Source organism: Acinonyx jubatus, chromosome D3 (genome assembly GCF_027475565.1).
Source record: "Acinonyx jubatus isolate Ajub_Pintada_27869175 chromosome D3, VMU_Ajub_asm_v1.0, whole genome shotgun sequence".
In the NCBI taxonomy this organism is placed as follows: Eukaryota; Metazoa; Chordata; class Mammalia; order Carnivora; family Felidae; genus Acinonyx; species Acinonyx jubatus.
In genome coordinates this window covers 240,073-265,874 of record NC_069392.1, presented here as the reverse complement: position 1 = coordinate 265,874, position 25,802 = coordinate 240,073, and the positions used below count along the sequence as shown (strand labels likewise).

The 25,802-nt window shown below is 43.8% G+C and overlaps 2 protein-coding genes and 1 long non-coding RNA gene across 8 annotated transcripts in view; 2 read left to right on the top strand and 1 right to left on the bottom strand.

The window, feature by feature from the left end:
* The first annotated feature begins 5,472 nt into the window (after positions 1 to 5,472).
* On the top strand, positions 5,473 to 16,037 carry ZNF10 (zinc finger protein 10). Of its 2 annotated transcripts, XM_053206785.1 has the most exons (5): positions 5,473 to 8,128; positions 9,879 to 10,005; positions 10,395 to 10,490; positions 14,572 to 14,758; positions 15,161 to 16,037. In XM_053206785.1, the coding sequence occupies exons 1-5, from the start codon at positions 8,018 to 8,020 to the stop codon at positions 16,035 to 16,037; spliced, it is 1,398 nt and encodes a 465-aa protein (XP_053062760.1). In that variant the 5' UTR covers positions 5,473 to 8,017. The 2 variants fall into 2 exon arrangements, with proteins under 2 accessions (XP_053062760.1, XP_053062759.1); XM_053206784.1 differs by having other exon boundaries at positions 14,572 to 16,037.
* A 237-nt stretch (positions 16,038 to 16,274) lies between these two features.
* LOC113596962 (uncharacterized) lies at positions 16,275 to 24,553 on the bottom strand. The gene is made up of 3 exons (XR_003417796.2): positions 24,308 to 24,553; positions 19,640 to 19,789; positions 16,275 to 16,414 (listed from the first exon to the last, which is right to left on the bottom strand). It is a non-coding gene; the product is annotated as an uncharacterized LOC113596962 (long non-coding RNA).
* ZNF268 (zinc finger protein 268) overlaps positions 24,554 to 25,802 on the top strand; it is a 34,620-nt gene continuing 33,371 nt past the window's right edge. For 2 of the 5 annotated variants that reach the window (XR_008291958.1, XM_053206782.1), the window contains exon 1: positions 24,554 to 25,169. Coding sequence is in view for 2 of the 5 variants with exons in the window: in XM_053206782.1 (XP_053062757.1) it covers positions 25,137 to 25,169 (33 nt within the window). In the remaining 3 variants the exon portion in view is untranslated. The remainder of the gene's footprint in view (positions 25,170 to 25,802) is intronic. The other 3 variants (XM_027052064.2, XM_053206783.1, XM_027052065.2) reach the window with 3 other exon arrangements.

The following is a 25,802-nucleotide window of genomic DNA, read 5'->3' as shown; positions in this document are numbered from 1 at the left end:
TTGATGAGAAAATGTTTCTGTTAAAAAGAGATACTCCTAGAAACGGTGGGTTACCTTGGTTTTCATGACATAATTTAAACACTGAAGGCTTAGTAACATAGTTTAAAAAACTTACAGGTTTTAAGAATTTGTATTTTAAGGAAAAAGAAGTTTAATATCGTAATATGTCTGTTTTGCTTACAATACACTTTGGTGTTCAGTCACCGTATAGGATGTCTCACATCAGACTGAAGTTTCCTATCACATCAGCATATTTTGTATCTTCTGGGAAGGAAGCAAGGTCAGGACTGGGTGTGGCATAGGCTGTATGTGTATCTGGCACAGAACCAACACCAAGAGCATTGTTTGTGCCTCTTTCCCCACAATATCTGTTGTCTCATTCTTACGTTTCTCACATTTCATTATGAAAACTTTTGAACATACAGCTGAATTAGAAGCAGTTTACAGTGAGTACTTGTAACCCCCCCGACTCTACCATTAACATTTTATTATTCTTATTTTAACATACATCTGTTTCTTCGTCAGTCCCCATCTTTTTTTTTAATGCATCTCAGTGTAAATTGCCGACATCAGTATTCTTCCCCTAAATACTTAAGAATGCATGCACGTTATTAACTAGAATTCAGTATTTGTATAGCTTTTTCTTTTGATGTAAGATTGAGGTAAAATGCACAAAATGAAAGTATACGTTTGCTGAGTTTTCACAGACGCATGGTCCTTGCCATCTTTTCTGGTCCCAGAGCTCTAACCGTGGCTTCTGGGTTCTTTTGCTAATCATTCCTTGCCCTTTGCACGTGCTAAGTCCTGATGTACTTACTCAGAATCTAAAGAGATTCTGTTTGCTTTTGTTCAGAAGCATATTCTCCATATGCCCGATTGAAATGCTGTCCCTGTCAACGTTTTGCTTGTCTCTGGGCACTGGCCCTCAGGTACTGGGGCTTAAAATGGAGACTGGAGGGCAGACACCTTGGGAAACAGATGTGTTATCTTTTTTTTTTTTTTCCAACATTTATTTATTTTTGGGACAGAGAGAGACAGAGCATGAACGGGGGAGGGGCAGAGAGAGAGGGAGACACAGAATTGGAAACAGGCTCCAGGCTCCGAGCCATCCGCCCAGAGCCCGACGCGGGGCTCGAACTCACGGACCGTGAGATCGAGCCATCAGCCCAGAGCCCGACGCAGGGCTCGAACTCCCGGACCGCGAGAGCATGACCTGGCTGAAGTCGGACGCTTAACCGACTGCGCCACCCAGGCGCCCCCAGATGTGTTATCTTTGTGGGTGCTTGTTAAGAATTTGACAAACGCCAGTGGAACAAATACGAAGTTCAAGGCACTGTGCCAGTCTCTTTCTGAGATTGTGAATGAGATTATCCCAATTCTGAAGTGGTTCCTTGCCTCCGAAGGGATGTGGACAAGTGAGTAGTGGTAGCTTAAGGCAGAGTGAAGTGCCGGAGTGTTCCATGATTACTGTTCAGGGAAGTTATTCTTTCTCAGACAACAGAAAGGCTTGTCAGAAAAGGGGGCATTTAAATGACGCTTAGAGAGCGTGGGATGAGTGCAGCAGGAATTCAAGTCGCAACGTAGTCAGGGCCCGGAATGTAGATGGTTGTGAATCCCGTATACTCAGTGGCTTGATCAGAGATGTGCTGCAGAGCCTCTTGTGCCTCGATAGTAGCTTTCATAGCCTCTGGTTCATACTCGGAGCTTCTTGCAGCTGATCTCTGCCCCGGCGGTTGGCAGAAAAATCACTCCCCAAAGAACCAGAACCTTATGGTGGATGTGTTGCCTTATATGGCAGAAGGGAATTTGCAGATGTGATTCAGCTAAGGACCTTAAGATGGGGAGAGTACCCTGGATTGTTCAGGGGGACCCAGTATAATCACAGAGGTCCCTTGGAATAAGGGGGCAGAAGGTGGGTGTCGGGGAGACGTGACCACAGAAGAAAGGCACAGAGAGAGACGGTGTCGCCAGCTTCCTGGCCGTCGGTCCTGATGCCTCCATCAGAATTTCTGACTCTGCCCCTTGCCCTCCTCTCTGCTCTGGCTCCAGCGTGCTTCTTTGTCACTTCCTTGCTCTCCGGTCCCCAGCACCTCTTCCAGCTGTGCCTTTTATCTTCTTTCTTCACCTCCAAGCTGTTCATTCCTTTTGTGGAATGTGTCTGCTGCCTCCGGCAGTATGTTGAGACCGCTCCCCCAAATCGTTGCTGAACCCTTATCTAACCAATCCAGCATGTTAGAATCCAGGCCTTAGCTTATCTGAACCCTTGTTTTAAGTCTGCCCTCCTTGAAATTCTTCTGGCTTTGGATATGCCTCTCTTCTGGATCTTCTCATTCATTAGTGGGTCTTTCTTTCTCTCCTGTTTGCGTCCTAAATGTTGATTTTTCCCCCATAGTCTATCCTGGTTTTACACTTTATCGTACTTCTCGTGTTATCTTTGGTTGACTTTATGTATTGCCATGGTGTCATCTGACAATACCATGAGCTAGCTTTATCAAGTCTTACTGTTTCTTACTGGGCTTTATAGGAATTATGTCATAGGGTTGTTGATAGGAGTGTCTGATCTCTCTCAGACTCCTGTCCATTTGCCTACTTCATCTTTATCTCATAGCAGAAGAACACAGTCACTCTCAAATCTGTGACAAAAGGCCACCCCTCACTCCCCCGAGTCTTGAGAATAGAGCTGATTAGTTTGGATAGATACAGACAGAACAGAAATGTGGAAGGCAGATGATACAGCTGGATAACCCTCACATCTAAATGTATCTTCCTAAATGTCGTTTCTCTGGCCCATTTTCTGTGTTTAAAACCAATGCCATGAGGATGTGAGGATGATCTGGCTGTGACATCGGTCAGGCCATCGATCGCCAGCGTTGATTTGGCTGGTCTGGTTTTCTAGGCAGGTGTCCCCTTCCTCCCCCACTCCATGTGCGTCCCTCCCGAAGCTGTGCGCTTGGTCAGAGAGGACGACCTTCCCCAATACAGGAGGACTTTCAAGGGTATATGAGTAGCTGCGCTCGCTGCTAGACCCTCCAAAGGAGCTCTCAGGGACCATTTGTAGGAGAACGTGGGGTAGTTAGCTTCCAGAACTCCAGACACGTCCAGATGAGGCGCTGCACACGGCAGTTTGCCTTTCTTTAAACAGACACACAAATACACACGGTCCCCTCCTTCCTGTAGTGCCTCCTCCTGATACGTTGTTGTTCTGTCAGTCACCCAGGAAACTGGGAGTCTCCTCTAACCCCTAACCTGTCTTCACATCTGTACCCATTTGATTTCCAGGATGTACCAGTCTTTCCAAAATCTGCCTGCTTTGCGTTTCTATCCTCAACAGCCCTAATTTGTGTTCCCATCCTCTGTATTATGATATTAGCCTCCTTCCTGTTTCCTTTGCTGCTGTTACATCTTCCTCCAGTCCGTCACAGAACTATCCCAAATGCAGACGAGGCATTTTTAAGGTGCAAATCTAGTATCATTTCTGGGCTTAAAACACATAGGAGAGAGTCTGAAAATGGCATTTTTGTCCTTTTGTGACCGAGGTCTGGCCATATGTGTTTCTGGGCTCCTTTCTGGCTCCTCCCTGCCCTTCCCAGTGTGCATTGTCTCAGACTCTGCCTTTGTTCACACAATTCCCCACCCTCCTTTGTCTGCCTGTCTCTCTGACTCAGCCTTGAACCCACCAGGTGGTCCGTGACCCCTTTGCCATGGTGTTATCAGAGCAGTAATCATAGTGAACTCTGGGTGTCTGTTTCAGTTTCTTCTGCTAGACTCAGCTGCTTGATGTCAGGAAGAAATACTTAATTCGTGTTTTTATCCCCTGGGCCTTGTACAGAGCCAGGCACGGAGTAAGTGCTCACTAATGATGTATTAAAACGACAGAAGAAGATCCAAATCTGTAACACCAAGATACTCATCAACTTACCAGCAGTTCGGCTGAACACAAATAAAACTCATCCCAGTATCCCTTTTGGGGATCAGTTTTGGCCAGTTGCATAGAAAGATACTTTGTGTATCTGGTGACTGATTAAAGAATCTGGTTATCCCTAAGAAGTGGTAGGATTTAATTAATTAGCTCAAATAGGTTTGAATTAAGTAGATTAAATAATGGCTCAAATCAGTGGTTCTCAACCTTGGTTGCACATTAGAATCACCAAGGAAATTATTTAAAATAAACAAAACCCTGGCCCCTTTGCAGGCAATTAAGTCAGAATCTCTCAGAGAAGGACGGCATGGGATGCTGGTGTCATAATTTATAAATATACTTGGCAATCCCAGTATTCAGTTAGGGTCGAAAACCACTGGTTTAGACAAAGGTTAGAGTGAATTATCAGAAGTGGAGGTTAAGGGAAATTAGGATGAAATGAGATTAACTATAAACTTTTTAAATTTTATATAATCATAAAATGGGAGAGTCACTGGAATGGATCTTAGATCTATGTAGAGGCTGTACTGTAGTTGCTTTTTTTTTTTAATTAAGATCTGATTGAAAATTTATTGGTGGCCAGAAATTTCCTGTTTCCTTAGGCAATCTGATCTATTTCCAGGTGTCATATGATTAACAGTGTCTTATTATATTGACTTGTAACTGACTTTTTTGTGACTCTGCACATTATTCCTAATTCTGCCCTCTGGAGCAACTCAAATATCCCTGTTCCACAGGACCTCTAAATATGTGAAAACCATTCTCTTGCTTCCATAAAGTGATTTCTTATGTAGTTTAACATCCCTGGTTATTTCAGCCTTTATTCATCTGACATGAAAAGTAAGCTCCATGAGAGGTTAAGAAGACACTTAGTAAGTTTTGGAGCACAGTTTGAAATATGCACTTGGGGTTGAGGAACAAGGTTGGGATAGGAGACAGAGTGATCTGTTCATTCCAGCTGAAACACTTAGGTCTGTTGTGTGCGATGCAGTGGGAGAGACAGGATAAAACAAGTAGATATTCTGTGTCCTGCTAGTGCCTAGGGCGTCACTGAAAATGGACACCAAGAAAGGCTGAGGACGCAACAAAGGGAAACCTACGTTAAAGTTCATCATAATTTTTGAAATCATTAGAGGAGACTAAGAACCAAGATATACAGAGGGAAGCGAGGTGGTGAAGGAGGCAAAGTAAATAAAGAGCTTCAAGAACATTCCAGAGGCCAACAGTGTCCTCTGTAACAGATGTTGTGGGTGAGAACCGTTTTAATGGTATGGCAGGGCAGAAACCATGTTGCTTTTATTCATATAAATTTGCATAGAACTGCGAGGAAATCCTTAAGATCTCCAGAAGACAAAGGGGGAAAACAATAGGAATGAAAAGTTCAAAAGAACTGTAAATACAAACATACGGAAAATAAGCCCAGTATTCAAAAGGTGGAAATTAAAAATACAGTCTAAATTTAAAACAACTTAAACACGCAATGTTTATAGACTTCTGTGTCTGGCCATGCTGGAGTGACGGGGGTGGGGGTGGGGGGTGGGAGTGGGGTAGATTTACGGTCTTGCCCGTACAACAGCAACAACAATAAAGAGACAGACAAAATACACGAAACAGTTGGTCTATCTGGATATCAGATGACAAAGGACACTCATCCCTGGGAGATGGAAAAGCAACGAGGTAAGCCTTCTGATTGCCCAGTTTATTGCCTTTGAGAGGGTTTCCAGTTTCCAGTAGAGGAAGGAGGAGCTGAGGTGGAGTCCAGCAGACTTCCTGAGCCAAGGACGGAGCTGAGAATCTGGGGAGAGCAAAGCAGCTGTAGTTCATAGGACAGACCAGCAGAGAGGAGAGGTCTGCAGAGGGCCTCCCAGGAGGACTCAAGAGCACAGAGCAGCACATGTGTGAGGAAACTCCCCAAGGACAGGGAAGGAATCCTCTAAAGGGTTGGAGGGAATAGTCCTGATATTTGCATGGGGAATACTGTTCCTATGGGCTGGGCTGGAAAACTCCTGCAATTCCTGGAGCATTAGGAATGGAGCTATTTATGTAAAGCACTGAAAGGAAAAATAACTCTACTTAGAATTCTGTATTCAGCAAAAATACATTCCAACCACAAAGACAAGACCGCCAACAGAATGGGAGAAAGTATTTGGAAATTATACATCTGATAAGGGTTTAATATACACAGAATACGTAAACATATTTGTGTATGTATACATGCTCATATGTAGAATGTACAAAGAACTACAACTCAATAACAAAAACACAAACTTAACTAATTTAAAAATGGGCAAAGGACTTGAAAAGACACTTGTCTGATGGCCACTAAGTACGTGAAAATAATGCATATCAAAACTACAATGAAAGGTCACTTCAAACCAACTAGGATTGCTGTAATAATCTAAAAAATGGAATAACAAGTTTTGGCAAGCATGTGGGGAAACTGGAACCTTGGATGTTGCTGGTGTGACTGAAAGGACGCTACTACTGTGGAAAAGTTTTGTGGGTCCTCAGGGAGCTCAGCACACAATTACCATATGACCCAACAATTCTGCTCCTAGGTACAGACCCGAAGGGATTGAAAGCAGGGACTCAAGCAGGTACTTGTACACCAGTGTTCACAGCAGCACCATTCACAAGACCCACTAGATGGAAACAACCCAAGGGTCCATCAACAGACGATGGGGTAAACAACATGGTCTGTCCATACACTGGAATATTACCTGGCCATTATAAGGAGTGAAGGTCTGATTCATGCCACAGCATGGATGAACCTTGAAGACATTATGCTGAGTCAAGTAAGCTAGACACAAAAGGACAGATATTGTATGAATCTATTTATATGATTATCTAGAATTGGTAAATTCAGAGAGACAGTAGGTTATCAGAGTCTGAGGAATAGGGAGTTTGCTTAATGTTTCAGAGTTTCCATTGGGTGATTAGAAAGTTTAGAATTCTTAGTGAGGGTTGTACAATATTGTGAATGTAATGAATGCCACTGAATTGTACACTTAGCAATAATAAGCAAATTTTGTTAATTTTTTTACTAGAATTTTAAAGATGAATAATGTAATTACCAAAAACCATTGTGATTGTGTACTTTGAGTGGATGAATTGTATGGTATGTGAATTATGTCTCAGTAAAGCTGTTTTGAAAAAAAAAAGCAAAATGAAGACATTCTCAGATTTAAAAAGCTGAAAGAATTTATTACCAGCAGACCCACATTGCAGGAAATGTTAAAAGATGTCCTTCAGGGAGAAAGGAAATGAAACCAAATGGAAATCTGGATCTACTGGAAAGAATGAAAAGCACTGGCAATGGTAACTACGTAGGTAAATATATAATATTTTTTCCTTATTGTTTAAGTGACTTTAAAAGATAATTGACCGTGTATTAGATTTCTAGTGCTGTGTAACAGATTATCTCAGACGTGGTAGCTTCAAACAGCACCCATGTACTAGCTCACAGTTCTGTAGGTGGAAGTCTGACACACTCTGGCTGGGTTTTCTGCTCCGGTATCCCAACAGCTGCTGTCAAGGTGTTGGCTGGCCTGGGTTCTCATTTGGAGGCTCTGATTGTCGGCAGAACGCGGTTCCTTGTGACTGTACGCTGTCCTAGGACTGGCTGTCAGCTGGGTGCTGCTCGTAGCTCCCCGAGGCCGCCCACACTCCTTGCTGTGTGGCAGCCTCCACCTGCAGGCCAGTAGTGGCCCATCCCAGTGTTCTTGTGCTTCCAATCTCTGACTTCCCTCCTGTGATCAGCTGGAGAAAACACTTGTTTTCTTATCTGTAAAGTAAGGATATTAGATCGAGGCGGGTTTGGTTTTTGGTTTGTTTTTCTCAAAAAAGAGAATTTGTAGCAGTAGAACCATATAAATTGCAAATGAAATTTTGCGTGGAACTCTAGAGACTAAGGGGAAAAACTCCAATCGACATAGCTCTTTTCTTCCTGCTCCTGGGAATTTCAGCACTGTAGATGTGTTTTTGGACTATCTCTGATGTTCCTCTTTGTGTGGTGGGTGTTTGCATTATACTCAGCCAAGTATGAGGGAGTCTAGGTTGATGGTTTATGAAACCTCCCCATGATAGCAAACCTTCCTCATGTTTCTTTCTTTTTTCTATCTTCTCCTCCTCAGGATCTTCATTACAGAAAAAAGCATCATCAAGAACAAGGAGGGCATGGAGACCAAGTTGTTAACGGCCCGGTCCCATGTAAGTTGGGCTGCCTTCTTTGTTTTCCAACTGAGAACCCCTTTCTGCTTGAGTTTTGGAGTCCTTTGACTAGGAACTTGAGAAATTATATCTTGGACACTCTTCTCTGGGAGACTGGCACTATTTTGTTTGCTTGTTTGTAGATGTAGTTTTATTTCCTTGCATGTAAAAGAAATAGAGGTTTAGCAGTGATGTGGGCAGGAGCCAACTGGGTGATATTGAGGATTCTGACAACATGCTTTCATCCACACTGGGGATGAAGGCCACAGCATGCTTCCTCCCCACAAAATGATGTGGGAACTGGGAGTGTTCGTGCCTGGTGGGTCTCTCTGGCCCCTGGTTGTCCTAGATGTGGAGCTGGCTACATGATGCCTCCCTGGGGAGCTCCTGTCGGAAGGAGCTCAGGCACAAGTTATGTACTTATCCAGGGGTGACCACAGCCAGGGCACGAGGAGCTTGGGGGATGGAACCTCTGGGAGCATCCAGGGTGGGAGACGGGGCCCCTGGTGCCTCATTCAGCTTCCTCCCCTGGAGCGTCCTACACATACTACCTCTGCGTATGTGGAAAATCCCACCGAGGAGTGCTGTGGGTTTTGCTTTCACTGTGCTACATATTTTGAAGGAGTTAGGAAAACTAGTAATATTTACCCAGATGTTTACCGTTTTTGTTCTTCATCCTTCATTCCTGAGATTTAAAGTTTCTCGCTGTTAATATTTCCCTTTTGCTTAAAGAACTACTTTTAGCGTGTCTTTTAGAGCAGCAGGTTTGCTGGGGACAAATTCTTTTACTTCACTTGAGAGTATATTTTGCATCATTCCTGAACGATATTTTCACTGGATATTCTGGCTTGACAGTTCTTGCAGCTTTTGAAAAGCTATTATTCCACGGTCTTCTGACCTTCATGGTTCTTGAGGAGATATCCTCCTTCAAAGTAGGTGTTGTTTCTCTGTGTAGTCAGCATTTTTTTTTTAATGTAGCTAATAAAGGCCTTGCTTCTGTGACTATTGTTTCTTTGTCAAATCTTCATTTAAAAAAAATGCCTACCATGGAGGCGCCTGGGTGGCTCAGTCGGTTGAGCATCCAACTTCAGCTCAGGTCATGATCTTGCAGTTCGTGAGTTCGAGCCCCATGTTGGGCTCTGTGCTAACAGCATAGAGCCTGGAGCCTGCTTCGAATTCTGTGTCTCCCTCTCTGTCTGCTCCTCCCCGGCTCATGCTCTGTCTCTCTCTCTCCTTCAAAAATAAAATAAAAATAAATAAAAAATTAAAAAAAATGCCTACCTACCAATGTTTAGGAAAAATGTTTTGGATAATTGTTTTAGATCAGAAAACATGGTGAGTTTGGTCTCTGAAGCATGAAGTTATACTTGAACTGAAGACTGCTGTGTCCGTCTTTTTTCTGCCCTGAATTGGGTTCTTTATTTCACGTAATATAAATGTAGATTAACTTTTGGTGTCTGATGCTCCTTGCTGTAGGTGTCATAACAGAGTTGATTTAAATACAAGTTCTGACAATTTCTAAACCTAGAGCATAACATGGAACTGGATTTTAGACAGTAGGTATCTAATAGCCATTCCTGTTAGGACTTGATCAGAATCCGAAATAAATACTACTCACTTCTGGAATGAATTCTGGCCCATTCTCTTTCCCTACCCCAGTGCTGTCTGCCTAATTCTCTTTCTGTCTGTACTCAGGAAGGAAGGGCGGAAATATACATCTGGCTTGATACAGATTTGTTCCATGTTGTAGGCACTGGTGACCTTCAAGGATGTACTTGTGAACTTCACCAGGGAGGAGTGGAAGCTGCTGGATACTGCTCAGCAGATCATGTACAAAGATGTGATGCTGGAGAACTATAAGAACCTGGTTTCCTTGGGTAAGACTAAGTTGTATTCTCGGAGCTATCCCCGTGAGGATTTTGGTTTCTCATTGATCAAAAGGTATGGAGATCGTCAAGCATGTATATCAGAGTATGAGCTTGGGGCCAGGGATGTGATTTCCTTGGGGCAGAGAAGAGGGCTTTTGTACTCACTCCTACTTTTGTGTTTGTGTGTGGGATATATATCTATATCTATGTCTATATCTATCTATATCTATATCTATATCTATATAGATAGATATATCTGTAGCCTCCCCTTGTCTACTTTTGAGAGTCCCCCTGGGAGTAAGAAGGGGTTGGGGTTGGGGCTGAATCTGGGATGCTCTTTGTGTCCAGGACAGAGCTTCCCAACCCTTGCCCAATTCTTTATCTTTCACCATGCACAGGGCATCAGCTTCCCAAACCAGATGTGATCCTCCAGTTGGAGAAAGGGGAAGAGCCGTGGCTGGTGGAGAGAGGGACTCACCGGGAGACCCACCCAGGTGAGGACCAGTCAAGAGGTATTGCAGGTCATGGCCCGGAGGAGCATGAGGGGCTGGACTCCCTGGGCATAGTGGTCACTGGTTCTCATTTCCGAGGCGAAGACTGAGTTTATTTACCTTCTGTTTCCCCGTGACCAGTCTTTCTGCAGTCTTGCCACACGTCATTTGCATTCAGAGACAAATGTGTACTCTTCATGAAAATTATCTTTCTGTTCACGTGCTTGGTTTCAGCCCCGTTGGTCTTGCTTTCCTGGTTCTTACGCTTATTCTAGTGTCGCCATGCTCTCATGTGTTACACAGTCTCCTCTTTCATCCTTGCCTGTCTTTTCCCTTTCCTGTGGCCCCTTCCCATGGCCTCGTGCTGGGGGGCTTGGTCACTGGCCACTCTTCTGAGTTTGCTGAGGGGCTTGCCAGTTCTGCTGGCTGAACTCCCTTTTCTCCAGAACTGCTGCTCCCAAAACACATCTTTCTTACTGTACTCCAGCTCTTTATTTTGTATTTTCTCAATTCTTACTTTTAATTCTTTTAATTAATTTTTTACTTTAAAGATTTTTTTAATGTTTATTCATTTTTGAGAGAGAGACAGAGAAAGCGCGCGCGCACGTGAGCGGGGAGGGTCCGAGAGGGAGACACAGAATCCGAAGCAGGCTCCAGCCTCTGAGCTGTCAGCACAGAGCCTGACGCGGGGCTCGAACCCACAGACTGTGAGATCGTGACCTGAGCTGAAGTTGGACGCTTAACCAACTGAGCCACCTGGCTACCGCTAAGTGTACTTTTAAATACCATAAACTGTTTTTTAGTTTTCTTATATTTGGTCTTGTAGGTGACTGTCTCAAATTTCTGCCTCAAAGGCAAGTCCTTTAATACAGTGTTAGAACTTGATCATGCAGTTGCTTTGGGGCCGTGGGAAGAAAGATTGTCCTCTGTTTTCTTTTCATTTCTCTATTATTTCCTTTATTTTTTTCATCCACGTCTTCATTCATTTACAAGCTTTCCCAGGTGTCTCTTGACTGCTGTCTAAAACTAACTGACTAGATCAGCAGTTTAGATTTTTATTGAGAATTTGCTGTCCAAAGAAATACTGAAACTCCATGTGCTTAAACACACGGAATTTAAGGGAATCTACCAGGCTATGTGAGCTTCATAATCAAAGTGGAAAGAAAGTATAATGAGTGGTGGCTTTAAAAATACAAATGATGAGATGATGAATGGATGCTACATATTTTAAATATAACTCACTAGAGTATTGTGTTACGTAATATATGACAAGTTTTAGGATTTTAATGAAGGGAAGAATCACATGTATGTGTTCAAACATGCCACTCACAGCTGTTCCCCATTGGTACCCAGCCCCCAGTCTGCATCACACATGTTCATTTTAGAATTTTCCACTTGGCATTTGTGGTTTGAAAAACTTCTCTGTGGGATTTTGATGCCCTGGAAGGAGGGGAGGGGAGAATAAGGGTGGTGTGTTTCTTATCAGAAATCATGGCTGCACACGTGCACGTGTGCACGCGCGCGCGCGCACACACACACACACACACACGCACATACATAATGGGCTATTTATTCAGCCTCAAAAAGGAAGGAAATTCTGCAAACTACATCATGGATCAGCTTTGAGGATGTTATGTTAAGTGAAGCCAGACACAAAAAGATAAATAATATGATTAGTTTACATGAGGTTACTTAAAGTAGTCGAAATCATAAAGACAGAAAGTGTGATGGTGCCTGCCAGGTGCTGGTGGGATGGGAGAAGGGGCTTCCTGTTTAAGAGGCACTGAGTTTTGATTCCACAGAGGAGATGACACAAGGGGATATCTGTACAACCATGCAAATGTATGTCATACCTGAGCTGTACCCTTAAAAATGGTTAAGATGGTAAATTTTATGTCATGTGTATTTTACCACGAGAAAAGAAAAGTCAGGGTGAGGGAGAAGCTAGTCACTAACAAAGTAGTGACTGAAAACGGAGACTGGTGGGGGTTCCACAAAGAAGGCGGTTAGGGGCCTGGCACAGGGATTATCAGCAGGCCTGTTAGTTCCTGGCACTGCGAAGATAAAGTTCCACAAACTGGTAGTTTACACAAGCGTGCTTTCTCAGAGCTCAAGGTCAGAAGTCTGAAATCAAGGTGTCAGCAGGGCCACACGCCCTCTGGCGCCTGGAGGACAGGATCCTTCCTTGCCTCGTGAGGCTCTGGTAGTCTCAGGTGTTCCTTGGCTTGTAGACACATCATTCCAATCAGCCTCTGCCTTCATGTCTGTCTTCTCTGTATGTCTGTCTCTGTATCTCCTCTCCTTTTTTTTTTTAAGTGTATTTATTTTGAGAGAGAGGGAGAGCGAGAGAATCTCAAGCAGGCTCTGTGCTATCAGCACAGATCCCAACTGAGCCACCCAGGCCCCCTCTTCTCTCCTTGTAAGGACACCAGTCTCTGGATTAGGGGCACACCCTGCTCCAGTACTACTTCATTTTAACTGCACGTGCAGTGATCCTGTTTCCAAGTCAAGTTGCGTTCTGAGATACAGGCACATATCTTATTTGGGACACACAGTTCAACCCGTACACCAGATAAGAGTAGAATATTACCTCACTTGTGTAGGGAGAGATGGTACTTTGTAAACAGTGTTTTTGGGTGGGGGGAGCCTCGCTGGCTCGGTCGGTAGAGCATGTGACTGTTGATCTAGAGGTTGTGAGTCCGAGCCCCGTGTTAGGCATAGAGATTACTTAAGGGGCGCCTGGGTGGTTTGGTCAGTTGAGCGTCCAACCTGATTTCGGCTCAGGTCATGATCCCAGGGTCATGGGATAAAGCCCTGTGTTGGGCTCTGTGTCAAATGTGAAGCCTGCTTAATGTTCTCTCTCTCCACCATTTCTTTAATGGTGTTTCTTTTCTAGGTTAAGAACCAACATTTTACCTAAAAGGCATTGAGAAACAGGCTTTTAACTAGGGTAAATAATGTGCAGTAATACAAGTACAAACAAAAGGGCAGAAAAACCCAGGAGAATATGAGTTAGGGGCCAGGTTGTGAGTTAGTGTCCTGTGGTGTGAGTCCTATCAGTTGTTAAGTCTTGATGTCTCCAAACAAAGGAATCAGGATGTAAGACCAGAATAATGTTGTTGTTGTTGTTTTTTTAGTGTTTTTTTTTATTTTTGACAGAGGGAGAGAGAGAGCATGAGCGGGGAGGGGCAGAGAGAGAGGGAGACACAGAGTCTGAAGCAGGCTCGAGGCTCTGAGCTGTCAGCACAGAGCCCGACTCGGGGCTCGAACTCACGAGCCGTGAGATCATGACCTGAGCCGAAGTCGGACGCTCAACCGACTGAGCCACCCAGGCGCCCCCCTTTTTTTTTAAGACCAGAATAGTGTAAATAATGATTACTATGGTATTGCTTTGACCACACGTGTGTCAGAGTCTGTGATGAACTCATACCGTACAGTACTTAATGACAATCTTACGCCACAGTTAACTGTCGCTCCTTGGATTACAGATGAGCAAAGTGATGTTTGAAAAGTTTAACAACTTGTCTGAATTCACCACTAGTAGTGTTCCAGCTTAGAATCAGAGCCTGTGGCTGGATAATGTGTGTACAGTTGCTTTTCCAGCCTGTTGCTTGGCCTTTCTGAGGTTCTTGGTGCCAGACGTCTGGACATTATCGTGTTGCACTGTGCTGGTGTCAGGAACAGGCACTGCCTGGCATAAGGCTGAACTCGTGGTTTAGGAATGTGAAATTGCAGTGTGAAGAAGGCATGTCAGGGGAAGGGCCTGGCAACAAGTAGACATGTTAGGTTCTTACATCATTAATAGTTTAGATCATGGGAGTGCCATAAGGGATTTCCCTTATTGCCACCCAGCACTGAATATCCTGATCCCGTGTGTCCTGCCCAGTCCTGTGGCTTCCCCTTGGCCTCACTGCTTCTCTTCTGTGCTGCACAGTCCAGCACCCTTCCTGTTTGCTGCTCTCCTCTTTGCTTTCTTACTAGGAAGGCAGCTGTATAAGCAGCTCGTGCAGCCTCCATACTTCACATCCCACTGTTTGCACCTTAATGGTTTTTTAGTTACACAAAGGTTCCTCATTTCTTTCAGATTTGGACACTGCGGTTGAAATTAAATCATCAGTGTCCAGTAAGAGCATTTCTAAAGATAAACAATCCTATGGCATTAAAATGGAAGGAATCCCAAAGAACGATCTCTGGTATTTGTCATTAGAAGAAGTCTGGAAGTGTGAAGACCAGTTGGACAAGTATCAGGAAAATCAGGAGAGACATTTGAGGCAAGTGGCATTCACCCAAAAGAAAGCACTTAATCAGGAGAGAGTCTGTGAAAACAGTAAATATGGGGGAAATTGTCTTCTTCCTGCTCAACTAGTGCTGAGGGAGTATTTCCACAAACATGACTCACATACTAAAAGTTTAAAACATAATTTAGTTTTTAGTGGTCATCAGGAAAGCTATGCAAGTAATAGTAGTGAATGTGGTCAAACCTTCTGTCAAAATATTCATCTTATTCAGTTTGCAAGAACTCAACCAGGAGATAAGTCTTACAAATGCTCCGATACTGTCAACTCTCTTACCGGTGGTACATCCCTTGGTGTATCGAAGGGCATACATAGGGAGAAACCATATGAATGTAAGGAGTGTGGAAAATTCTTTAGCTGGCGTTCTAATCTTACCAGGCACCGGCTTATTCATACTGGAGAAAAACCCTATGAATGTAAAGAGTGTGGAAAGTCTTTCAGCCGGAGTTCTCACCTCATTGGACATCAGAAGACTCACACTGGTGAGGAACCCTATGAATGTAAAGAGTGTGGAAAGTCCTTCAGCTGGTTCTCTCACCTTGTGACCCACCAGAGAACTCACACAGGAGACAAACTGTACACGTGCAGCCAGTGTGGGAAGTCATTTGTTCACAGCTCCAGGCTCATTAGGCACCAGAGAACTCATACTGGAGAGAAACCTTATGAATGTCCTGAGTGTGGGAAGTCTTTCAGGCAGAGCACACATCTCATTCTGCATCAGAGAACTCATGTCAGAGTGAGGCCCTACGAATGTAACGAGTGTGGGAAGTCATATAGCCAGAGGTCTCACCTTGTGGTGCACCACAGGACTCACACGGGACTGAAGCCCTTTGAGTGTAAAGACTGTGGAAAATGCTTCAGTAGAAGCTCTCACCTTTTCTCCCATCAGAGGACGCACACTGGAGAGAAACCATATGAATGCCACGACTGTGGGAAGTCCTTCAGCCAGAGTTCTGCCCTCATCGTGCATCAGAGAATTCATACTGGAGAGAAGCCATATGAATGCTGCCAGTGTGGGAAAGCCTTCATTCGGAAGAACGACCTTATTAAGCATCAGAGGGTTCATGTTGGGGAAGAGACCTATAAATGTAATCAGTGTGGGATTATCTTCAGCCAGAACTCTCCGTTGATAGTACATCAAATAGCCCACACTGGAGAGCAGTTCTTAACTTGTAACCAATGTGGGACAGCGCTTGTTAATAGCCCTAACCTTATTCGATATCAGACAAATCATATTAGAGAGAATACTTATTAATATTACGAATGTGGAAAGTTCTTTACAAAGAGCAATAACTTGGTTTTACATTAGAAACTCCTTCTGGAGGGAAGCAGTATAGATGTAATCTGTGCAGAAATGCTTTCAATCTTGTCACTACCCTTTTGTGCACTAGAGAATTGGTCCTAGAAGGAGAAATAACCTACAGATTTCATTGTAGTACAAAAACACATCAGCTTTTCTTTCCACAAGTTCCTATAAAAGCAGTTGTCCTTGGAGCATTCTTGACCGAGCCTTAAAATGCTAGAATCTGAGAAGGAACCATTAAGTAGGTGGGAGATTATCCAGCTTCATTGCCTTCTTCAAAAAGATGTCAGTCAGAATGATACTTCAGAAAGATAAGTCAATGAGAGTTCCTATTGCAAAGAATAAAAAATTGATAGTTATTGTAAAAAAGTGGAAAATAATATTCCAGTGAAATAACCTGCCATATTTTTACTTGATTGTCCTTCTGGGACAGTTAGTAGTGTCTACTCTTTTATGTGTCTGATATAAACCACATTTTGGTTAGCAGGGAAAATGCTTATAATGTAAAGCTGAAAAAGAACACATTTACTAGTAATGGTACTTATTTTAAGTATATTTGCATGTGAGCAAGAATCGAAAAACTGGATAATGAACAGAATCGATTTGTTAGGTGATGGGATTGAGTGAGTTTTATAGTTTATTCCATGTTACTCCAATAATTATTTGAAGATATTTTTAAACATTAAAAAGGATATCCAGTTTCTCTATTCTATCATCAAGGATGCTTAAGGACCACCTGCTAGCAAGTTTCCTATTCTACGTTGTTTGGGTCATGGAGTTGTGCTCTTTGAGACCGTGTGCTGAAGGCTCCTGGGAATTTAAACACAGGGTTTCTTTGGACTTTGAGACCTAGAAGATTAGGTGTTTGAGCACATGAGGGAGGGTCCCCTTTGAGTGGGAGCAGGTACCTGGGCCATTCCTAGAGCAGCTATGCTCATGAAATAAACAGCACTGCTCAAAGCCACCCTCCTTCCAAGGTAGTCTTTTATCTTTATAAAGGAAACTTAGTGGCTAAATGCACAAGCTTGAGCTACACTACCCAAGTTGAAATTCCACCTCTGTCCTTAACTTGCTGGGTGAACTTGGCATGCTGCCTAACATCGGTGCCTCTTCTGTAAATTAGGGACATTACTTACCTTGTAGGACTGTGGTGAGTATTAACTGAGTAAACATATAAACAGCTTAGAATAGTGCCTGACGTATATTAAGTGCTTTATTGTTGTTAGCTGTGGTAACTGGTGTCACTGTTGTTGCCCCACCTCTGGTGTGCGTCATTGAATTAAACCTGCTTGCCAGTGAGCAAGAGCTCCTGGAGCTCTCACTTCCTTCCCAGCCACGTTTCCTTCTTACCTACATCAGCACTTCTCAACCTGAGGAAATCACTACCCGTAGTGGGTGTAACGACTCACTTCTGAGGATCAGTAAACAACTTTTAATATTGTATGCAAAATCATCTCGTTTGTACAGAAGTTTTCTCTTCTAGGGAGAGAAGCCTGATCTTCAGATTCTGTGGTAAGTTCATGACCCAAAAAAGATTCAGAAAGAGAACCTGTTTTAACTCTTTGTTTCATTCTATAAATGGATCTCTGTGAAGGACTAGCCATTATTTGCCATTTTCTAGCAAACAAAATATATTTTAGATGCTTAATGATTGATTGTTGAGTGATAAGTATTTTTGAGACCAGGAGGACAAAGATCTTGATGTCTCTCTCCCAGGAAAAATCTAGAAATGACTGTCAAGAGTCACGAGACTTCACAAGGAGCAGGAGACCATCTAACATGTAATCTTGGTTCCAATTTTAGTATATGTGCTGCTGAAGCGAGCACCTAATGTGTAATCTTCATTGTACAGTTGAGATCAAGTGAGTTGGCACTGGTCTCACATTTTGAGTGAAGTCAGACCAAGAACTAGATCCTGGGTTCCTCAGTTAGTGCTGTGTTCTTCAGTGCATATATATATCATTCGCATGTATAATGTACTCCTATCAGAAATCGTTTTCATGGTAAGCAGTGGTTCTTAATGGGAGTCGAAGAGTAGTCCCTTAACCGGGCCTCTTAGAGTTTCTGATAACCTATGGCTCAATTTTCCTCAACTGTATAATGGAGTTATTTCTAGTATCTACCTCAGAGGGTTGTTGTGTGGATTAAGTGAGATAATGTGTATAAAGTATTTAAAACGGTGCCTGGCCCACAAGTACTAAATGTGTTAGCTACTACTACTGTTATTAACACACCAAGGAATGTAGAAGAGAGAAATGTCTATGGATGGTCACTAAAACATTACTTATGATAGTGCAAACTTTGCAATATAGAAATGTATAATAGCAGAATGGTTATAGTGTATCCGTGTCATGGAGTATTACACAGACATTAAAATTAATGCAAACTGTTGACAAGAAAAATGTTGATGTTGTCATGTGTTTTGAAAAAAGCATGATGAATAGTTGTTAATATGGAGTAAACTGAAATGTATAAAAATAAATCGATTGTAAATAACTGAAATGAATCTTGCTTAAAACTCTTAAGGAAATTTGTCAAAAGATTAAGAGCAGTTAACTTTCTTTTTTTTCTTTATTCTTGTTTTGTTTTGTAGTTTTCTATTTTTTCCCAAAGTCTCTTCAACAAATACAAATTACTTTTATATTACAGTTTCTTCAGTAAAGGAATTTTTTCTCTTCCAAAGTTTTTGTCTACAAATAAGCTGCTAGAACCTTAACCATGGAACTTGGCAGCAGATAAACCAGTGGTTGGCTGGGGATGGGAGAGTGACTGAGAGCAGACGGGACCCCAAGGGAACCATTAGGGATGATCTGTATCTTGACTGGTGGTGGTTCCATGACTGTACTTGTCTGTTAAACTCATCAGAGTATACATTTTAAGTGGGTCCAGTTTGTTGTATGCAAATTTTATCTCAATAAAATTGATTTTTTCAAAATACTCAGCAAACCAGGAATTTCTGGGAAATCAGAGAAAATCTGCAGCTCCAAGTGACACATAGTAACAGTAGTAGTAGTTGCTGATTTTTGTAGCTCATCTTCATTTATAGACAGCTTGATACAAGGTAGCCAAGCTAAGCCCTTTACTACAATAGATTACTTCTGTCTATAACCCTGTGAGTGACATACTATTGCCCCTATGGTTAAGGGAACTAGAGGTTGGCAATTTAGGTAGTTTGTCCCCATTTACATAGCTAGTAAATGGTGAAGTTTCATATGAAAAATAACTGGTAAGTGTGTGGCAGATCTCAAACAAGACAATGTCTGGCACTTTGTAGAGGATCTTAACAAAATTAGCCAGTTCAATATAAAAAATACACAGTACCATTGTTATTTATCTCCTTCAGAGACAAATTCACTCAGACCTCACTCAGTGTCCTCTGTCTCCCCCTATGTTATCATTGTGTCATATCTTAAAATGATGCAGGGACTGAGTGGAAATTAGGATGTAAAGGGAAGAAAGTAAATTACTGTTAAATGCCACAAGTGGTGGCATATAAGTTACATGCCCCGTCTCGCTTAATCCTCACATGAATTCTGTTCATGTGTGCTACCTACTTCTGTTTTGAGTTCACAGCGACTTGCCCCAAGTTGCAGAGTAAGTGGAGGAAGACCCAGGGTTCAAGCGCAGATCACTTTGGCTCCGGCACGTGGTGTTTCCACTACTACCTGCCGACTCCACATCTGGTTAAGGATCCTGGCACTATCCTAAGGGTAAGGGGAAACCACAGGAATTTTAAGAGAGGTCCCAGTATAATCAGTCACCATTGTTACAGGCACATAATGATTCAGAAAGTATTGTCTTTTTTTTAAATTTTTACGTTTATTTTGAGAGAAAGAGGAAGAGAGAGAAACCAAAAGAGAGAATCCCAAGCTGATAGCACAGCTCAAACCCACGAACTGTGGGATCATGACCTGAGCCGAAATTAAGAGTGGGAGCTTAACCGACGGAGCCACCCAGGTGCCCCGAGAAAGTATTAACATTCATCCATGAATTAAGCACACACTGATTAATCTGTGCATTACCATTCCTGAAAGGCAAGATGGTGAAAATGTTTGGTTTAGTTAACTTAGCCCTTAAATAACTGGGAAGCTGACCATGTGCCCAGTGGCTCAGCAGCTGGTGAACGGGAATTAGAATTGGTTGAAAGAAATGGTGTGTAAACAGCTGTTGGTTGAGGTTCACAAGTTACTCCGACAATGAGATCAATTTAGGAGACAGATGGCAAGGCAATAGAGGTGCCATAGATTTGTGGCGTCAGGTTGGAAAGGCCAGCTGCTTTTCACTGCACACAGTAGAAATTCATCTTTCACTTATTTTTAGTGACAAAGTTCTATCACAGACCTGCGGGAAATGATTAGATGTAGGGTGTATTACCTTACAAATGAGCTCTACCCTGACTACCTTTTATGGATTGAATTTTGTGCTCCCAAAATTCGTGTGTTGAGGTCATCCCCCGTTACCAGAACGTGACCTTACTTGAAGAAAGGGTCTTCACAGAGGTAATCAAGTTCAATAAGTCATTCGTGCAGACTCTAATTCAGTATCAATGGTATATAATAGGCAGAGGCCTGTAACAGATGCTTCCCTCACACCCCTCGGAAGGAACCAGCCCTACCAACAGCCTGAGTTTGGACCTCTAGCCTCCAGAACTGTGAGATACATTTCTGTTGCTGAAGCCCACACTCTGGTAGTTTGTTACAGCTGACCTAGGAAACTAAGACACTGCTTTACTTAAAGTTGCAGCCACCCCTCTGGCACTGCTAGTCCCCTTTATCCTCTTCTTTTCATTTTTCAGTAGTATTTCTTATCTGTCAATCATCTGTCTTCCCTTGCCAAAATGAATGCTTCCCAAAGGATCTGTCTTAATTACTGATAATAGCCTCTGGCCTAATACAGTGGCTAGCTCATTGTAGTCATTCAATAAATATTTGTTGAATGACTTGAAGAAATAAACATGCATCCACTGAATCTAGAAAGGGGAATGCCATAAACTTATGGCCAACCAGCACCTAAACGTACAGAGCTTTTGTAGCAAAGAGGAACGGGAGAGGACAGTTACTGGACGGTGAAGCAACAGTGCTTGCCACGTAGAAATAACATCCTAATAGATACCACAATTTATTACAGAGGGTTTTACTTGGAACTTGGTCACTGAAGCCTAAAAGGTGCACGCGAGACCAAAGGAATAAAAATAACAGACCGTTTTAAAGAACAACAGCAAAAGGTTTCGACCTACTACTGAACAAGTGGTATATACTTACTATAATGACGGGGTAACAACACGGGGTGCCCCGGCATAGTGTTGGCCAGGAGTCAGCAAACAATGGACATAGATCAAATCTGGCCTTCTGTCTACTTCTGTCATTTCAGTTTTACCAGAGCACAACCGTGCTCATTCACGTACGTGTTGGCTGTGGCTGCTCTTGTGCTACAAGGGCAAGGGTCAGTAGTTGTGACAGACTGTGGCACACAAAACCTAAAACATTTACTAACTGATTGTTACGGGATGAATTGTCTCCCCCCCCCCCAAATTCCTATGCTGAAGTCCTAATCCCCAATAACTCAGAATGTGACTGGGGTCTTTCAAGTTTAAACATTTTAAATTAAAATAATGATATTAGGGTGGGTCCTCATCCAATGTGACTGGTGTCCTTAGGAGAGGAGAGGAGGACACAGATACAGAGGGACAACCATGGGAGGACACGGGGAAATGACCTCTCCAAGCCAAGGAGAGAGGCATTAGGAGAAACCAACTTGGTCAACACCTTGATCTCTGACTTTCAGCCTCCAGAACTGTGAGAAAATAAATTTGTTTTTGAGACCACTCTGTGGTACTTTATCAGGGCAGCACTAGCACACTTATTCACTGGACTTTGACAGAAAAAGTTTGCAAGCCCCCACTGCAGGGAAATACCGGTGGAACGAAGTTTTGGCTGGAGACAGTCATGGATACGGGATAGGCGAAATAACGGCCCCTGGAAGATGTCCACATCCTATCCTCGAATCTCTGAATATGTTATGTTTATGGCAAAAGGGAATGAAGTTTGCTAATCCTGCGTTCCCCAAACGTGCCCAGTGTAACCCATACATCCTTAAGAGTGAAAGGGGGAGGGGCGCCTGGGTGGCTCAGTCGGTTGAGCGTCCGACTCGGCTCAGGTCATGATCTCACAGCTCGTTGAGTTCGAGCCCCACATGGGGCTCTGTGCTGACAGCTCAGAGCCTGGAGCCTGCTTCCGATTCTGCGTCTCCCGCTTTCTCTGCCCCTAACCCACTCGCATTCTCAGTCTCTCTCAAAAAAAATTAAGCAAAAAAGTGAAAGAGGGAGACAGGAGGAGGCCAGAGGGAACAGGATTCAACTGTTGCTGGTTTTGAATATGGAGGGAATGGGCCATGATCCAAGAAATGCAGGTGGCCTCTCAAATCTGGAAAAGACAAAGGAAAGGATCCTTTCCCAAGAGCCTCCAGAAATGGATGGATCCCTGCCAACACTTTTAGCCTCGTAAGACCCGTGCTACACTTCTGACCTACAGAACTGTAAGATACATTTGTAGCTTAAGCCACCAAGTCTGTGGTAACTTACTGATCTCGTTTTGGGTCCTCTGTCCTCTCTCTCTGCCCCTCCCCCGCTTGCACCCATGCACACGTGCGCTCTTTCTCTCTCTCAAAAATAAAAAACATTGGGGCGCCTGGGTGGCGCAGTCGGTTGAGCGTCCGACTTCAGCCAGGTCACGATCTCGCGGTCCGGGAGTTCGAGCCCCACGTCAGGCTCTGGGCTGATGGCTCGGAGCCTGGAGCCTGTTTCCGATTCTGTGTCTCCCTCTCTCTCTGCCCCTCCCCCATTCATGCTCTGTCTCTCTCTGTCCCAAAAATAAATAAAAAACATTGAAAAAAAATTAAAAAACATTAAGAAATTTATATAAAAAAGAAAATGAAGAGAATACGAGAAACTAGTATATAACAGATTGTTTAACAGACCAGTGGGCAACGGATGGTAACTACATTTCAGAGTAAAGCTTTTCAGTCTTTCTGTCTCCATCTAGTATTTAATGTATCTAGGATTTATTTCACTTTAGGATGTCCTTGGTAGAGCAGTAAAAAGTAATTTTATTAAAGCAACTCTTGAGCACATATCTTTTTAGTCTCTGTGCAACAAATATTCTGTGCTGCATAGTGAGGTTCCACAGTTGTCTAGAAAAAGCACTTGTGTGATTATTTGATCTGACAGCTTAACTTGACTAAAAGGAGAGACAAGGCACACTTAGGGATGTGGCATTTTCTCAAAAATCAACCAAGTGAGTTTGTCACTTCAAGGAAAATAAATGACAGTATCTTTTTTTTCCCCAACATAATTTGAGTTTTCAAGTGAATAGAAGAGTTTTGGAAAACTTGTACTGCCACTGTGAATTTCACAGCTTCCCAATACTTAAGATCAATTATAATACTATGGAATAAGATTTTTCAAATTGTAAAATGAAACGTGGCAACATTGTGAAGATCTGCATAAATCAGTGGATATTTTCCAAGTGACTAATTTATGATGCTACAAAAGCATGAATGAAACTATCCATTCAAAGTGCAAGACAGACAAATACATTTTAACGTAATAGCGTGAAGTCACCAACGTGGTTTCAGACTGCACACCGCAACTAAGGTTTCCCTTGTTCAGCTTGTGCTATCCAAGGATATCCACAGTTATCTGATAAGCGTATTAAAATATCCTGTCCTTTTCCGGGCGTCTGGGTGGCTCAGTCTGAGCATCGGACTCGACCCTGCGTCAGGTCATGATCCCACGGTTGCTGAGTTCGAGCCCCACATCGGGCTCTGCGCTGACTGTGTGGAGCCTGTTTAGGATTCTCCCCGCCCCCGCCCTTTCAAAATAAACATTAAAAAAAAAAAAACCCCAACCCAGTCCTTTTCCAACTGCATACCTGTGTGAGGCTGGATTTTCTTTAAATACTTCACAAAAACAAAAACAAAAACAACACATGCAACAGATTGTGGAAGCAAACACGAGAATCCAGCTGTTCTCTATTTAGCTGGACATTTAAAAGATTTCTCGCAGGAGAAAAATGTAGAACAATGCCACAGCTCACTACTTTTTTTTAAAGGAATATTCATGAAAATGTCACGTTAACGTGTTACCATGAATTTTTGAGTTATTAAACAAGAAACTTGGACTTTATAAGCATTTCGGAAACGCAGAGAACTGTGAACATTTTTACCTCAACTTACGCCACTCCCGCCTCTGTGCTGGTGCCGTGAGTTACTGTAAATCTCGGGGAGTACTTACGGCTGCCAGCGCGCCCCCGACTCCCCACCCGAGAACCCGAGCTTCTCGGCAGCAGCGCCCCCATCCGGCGGCCCTTGCGCGGAGCCCTCCCTGCGCCGCGGGACCTCCTGCAGAGGCTGCTGGGAATTGTAGTTCGCTCTGCCCCGGGGTCGCGCTGACGCATTTCCGGTGCGTCCCTTACGGTCGCGGTTGGCTGGGCCCCGGCTCGAAGAACCTTGTTTCGGGGTCTGTGTCAGTTTCCCTTCTCGGTGGTGACCGGAGCCGAAGTGGGCTGGCCTCGTCTTCCCCGGGGGCCGTGGCCGAAGCACTCGGGCGGCCGCCGCAGAATCAGAAGGGAGGACAGAGCCAATCTGACTGCAGCTCCAGGAGGCGGAGGCAGCCAGTCTTCCCCGAGTCCTACGGCTGCTCGCGGAGGGGTTAGTGGAGCCGTACGCGCCCAGTCCCTTACGTTTCCAGGCAGCGGGACTGTGCAGACCAGTGTGACCCGGCTCCCTCCTGCCCGGACTCGAAACAGCCGTCCGATCGCGGCTGTGTTGGCAAGGGGCGCGTGGGAGGCGGGGAACCGCGTGGCTCGGCGGGGCAAGCAGTCTCGCCGGCGGGAAGGGCGGGTGCTGGGGCCTCGGACCCTCCCTCTTTGGGTGCAGGAGGGTCTCCTCTGCTTGAGGGTGGGAGGGGCGGGGAGACCCTTCACGATTCTTTTTCCTCCGGGCAGCCCTCGGGTCCTGCCACCACCCGCGGGACGCACAGAACTGACCGTGGGGATGGCCACCAGGGTCCGGACAGCTGCCATCTGGGTGAGTAGGGGTGTTTCTCTCCTTTCTGAAAAGCGCTCCCTGAACTCCGTCTTTAGCAGGGTGAGAGTTGGTCATGAGCTCCCTCTCCCCTCTCCTCTTCCAGGACGCTGGGCCTCCTTGAGAGGATGTTAGACTGTCCAGGAATACTTGGCCATTAGACTTTTTACAACTTTCAGTTTCCTTTCTGCCCATTTTGTATCCTGCGATTTGAGTTAAACAAAGGGTTATCATCTCTCGTCTCTTATATCCAAAGTATTTGAGCCTCATTTGAGAAATTCGGCACTCGTTTATTCTTTCATTCAACAGTTTTTATTGTCTTGTGTTTGTTGGACCCGGAGTCAGGTGCTAAGAGTGCAGAGATAAGTTGTTGTCCTGCTTTGTGAGAGCAGAGGTCTGGTGGGGCTGGTGGACAAGAGAACCTGGAGGCATAGTGACAAGTTAATAGGTACTCAAACAGGCTGCACAAGTGCATGGGGACACAGCAGAAGGTCAGTTTTGGAGGTGAGGGTACTCCAAGAAATGCTTCAGTGATTAATAAGAGATTCTTAACTGAGGTTTAAAAGGTGAATGTGAATAAGGGACTGAAGGTCAGCCTAGGAAAAGGAGGCAACATGCAACTTTGAGAGGCTTGAA

Coding starts and splice junctions, on each gene's coding strand:
- ZNF10 (XM_053206784.1), top strand. CDS start 8,018: ATGTTTCTTTCTTTTTTCTATCTTCTCCTCCTCAGGATCTTCATTACA. Junction 8,129..9,878: donor TGTTAACGGCCCGGTCCCAT/GTAAGTTGGGCT, acceptor TCCATGTTGTAG/GCACTGGTGACCTTCAAGGA. Junction 10,491..14,571: donor TCACCGGGAGACCCACCCAG/GTGAGGACCAGT, acceptor CATTTCTTTCAG/ATTTGGACACTGCGGTTGAA.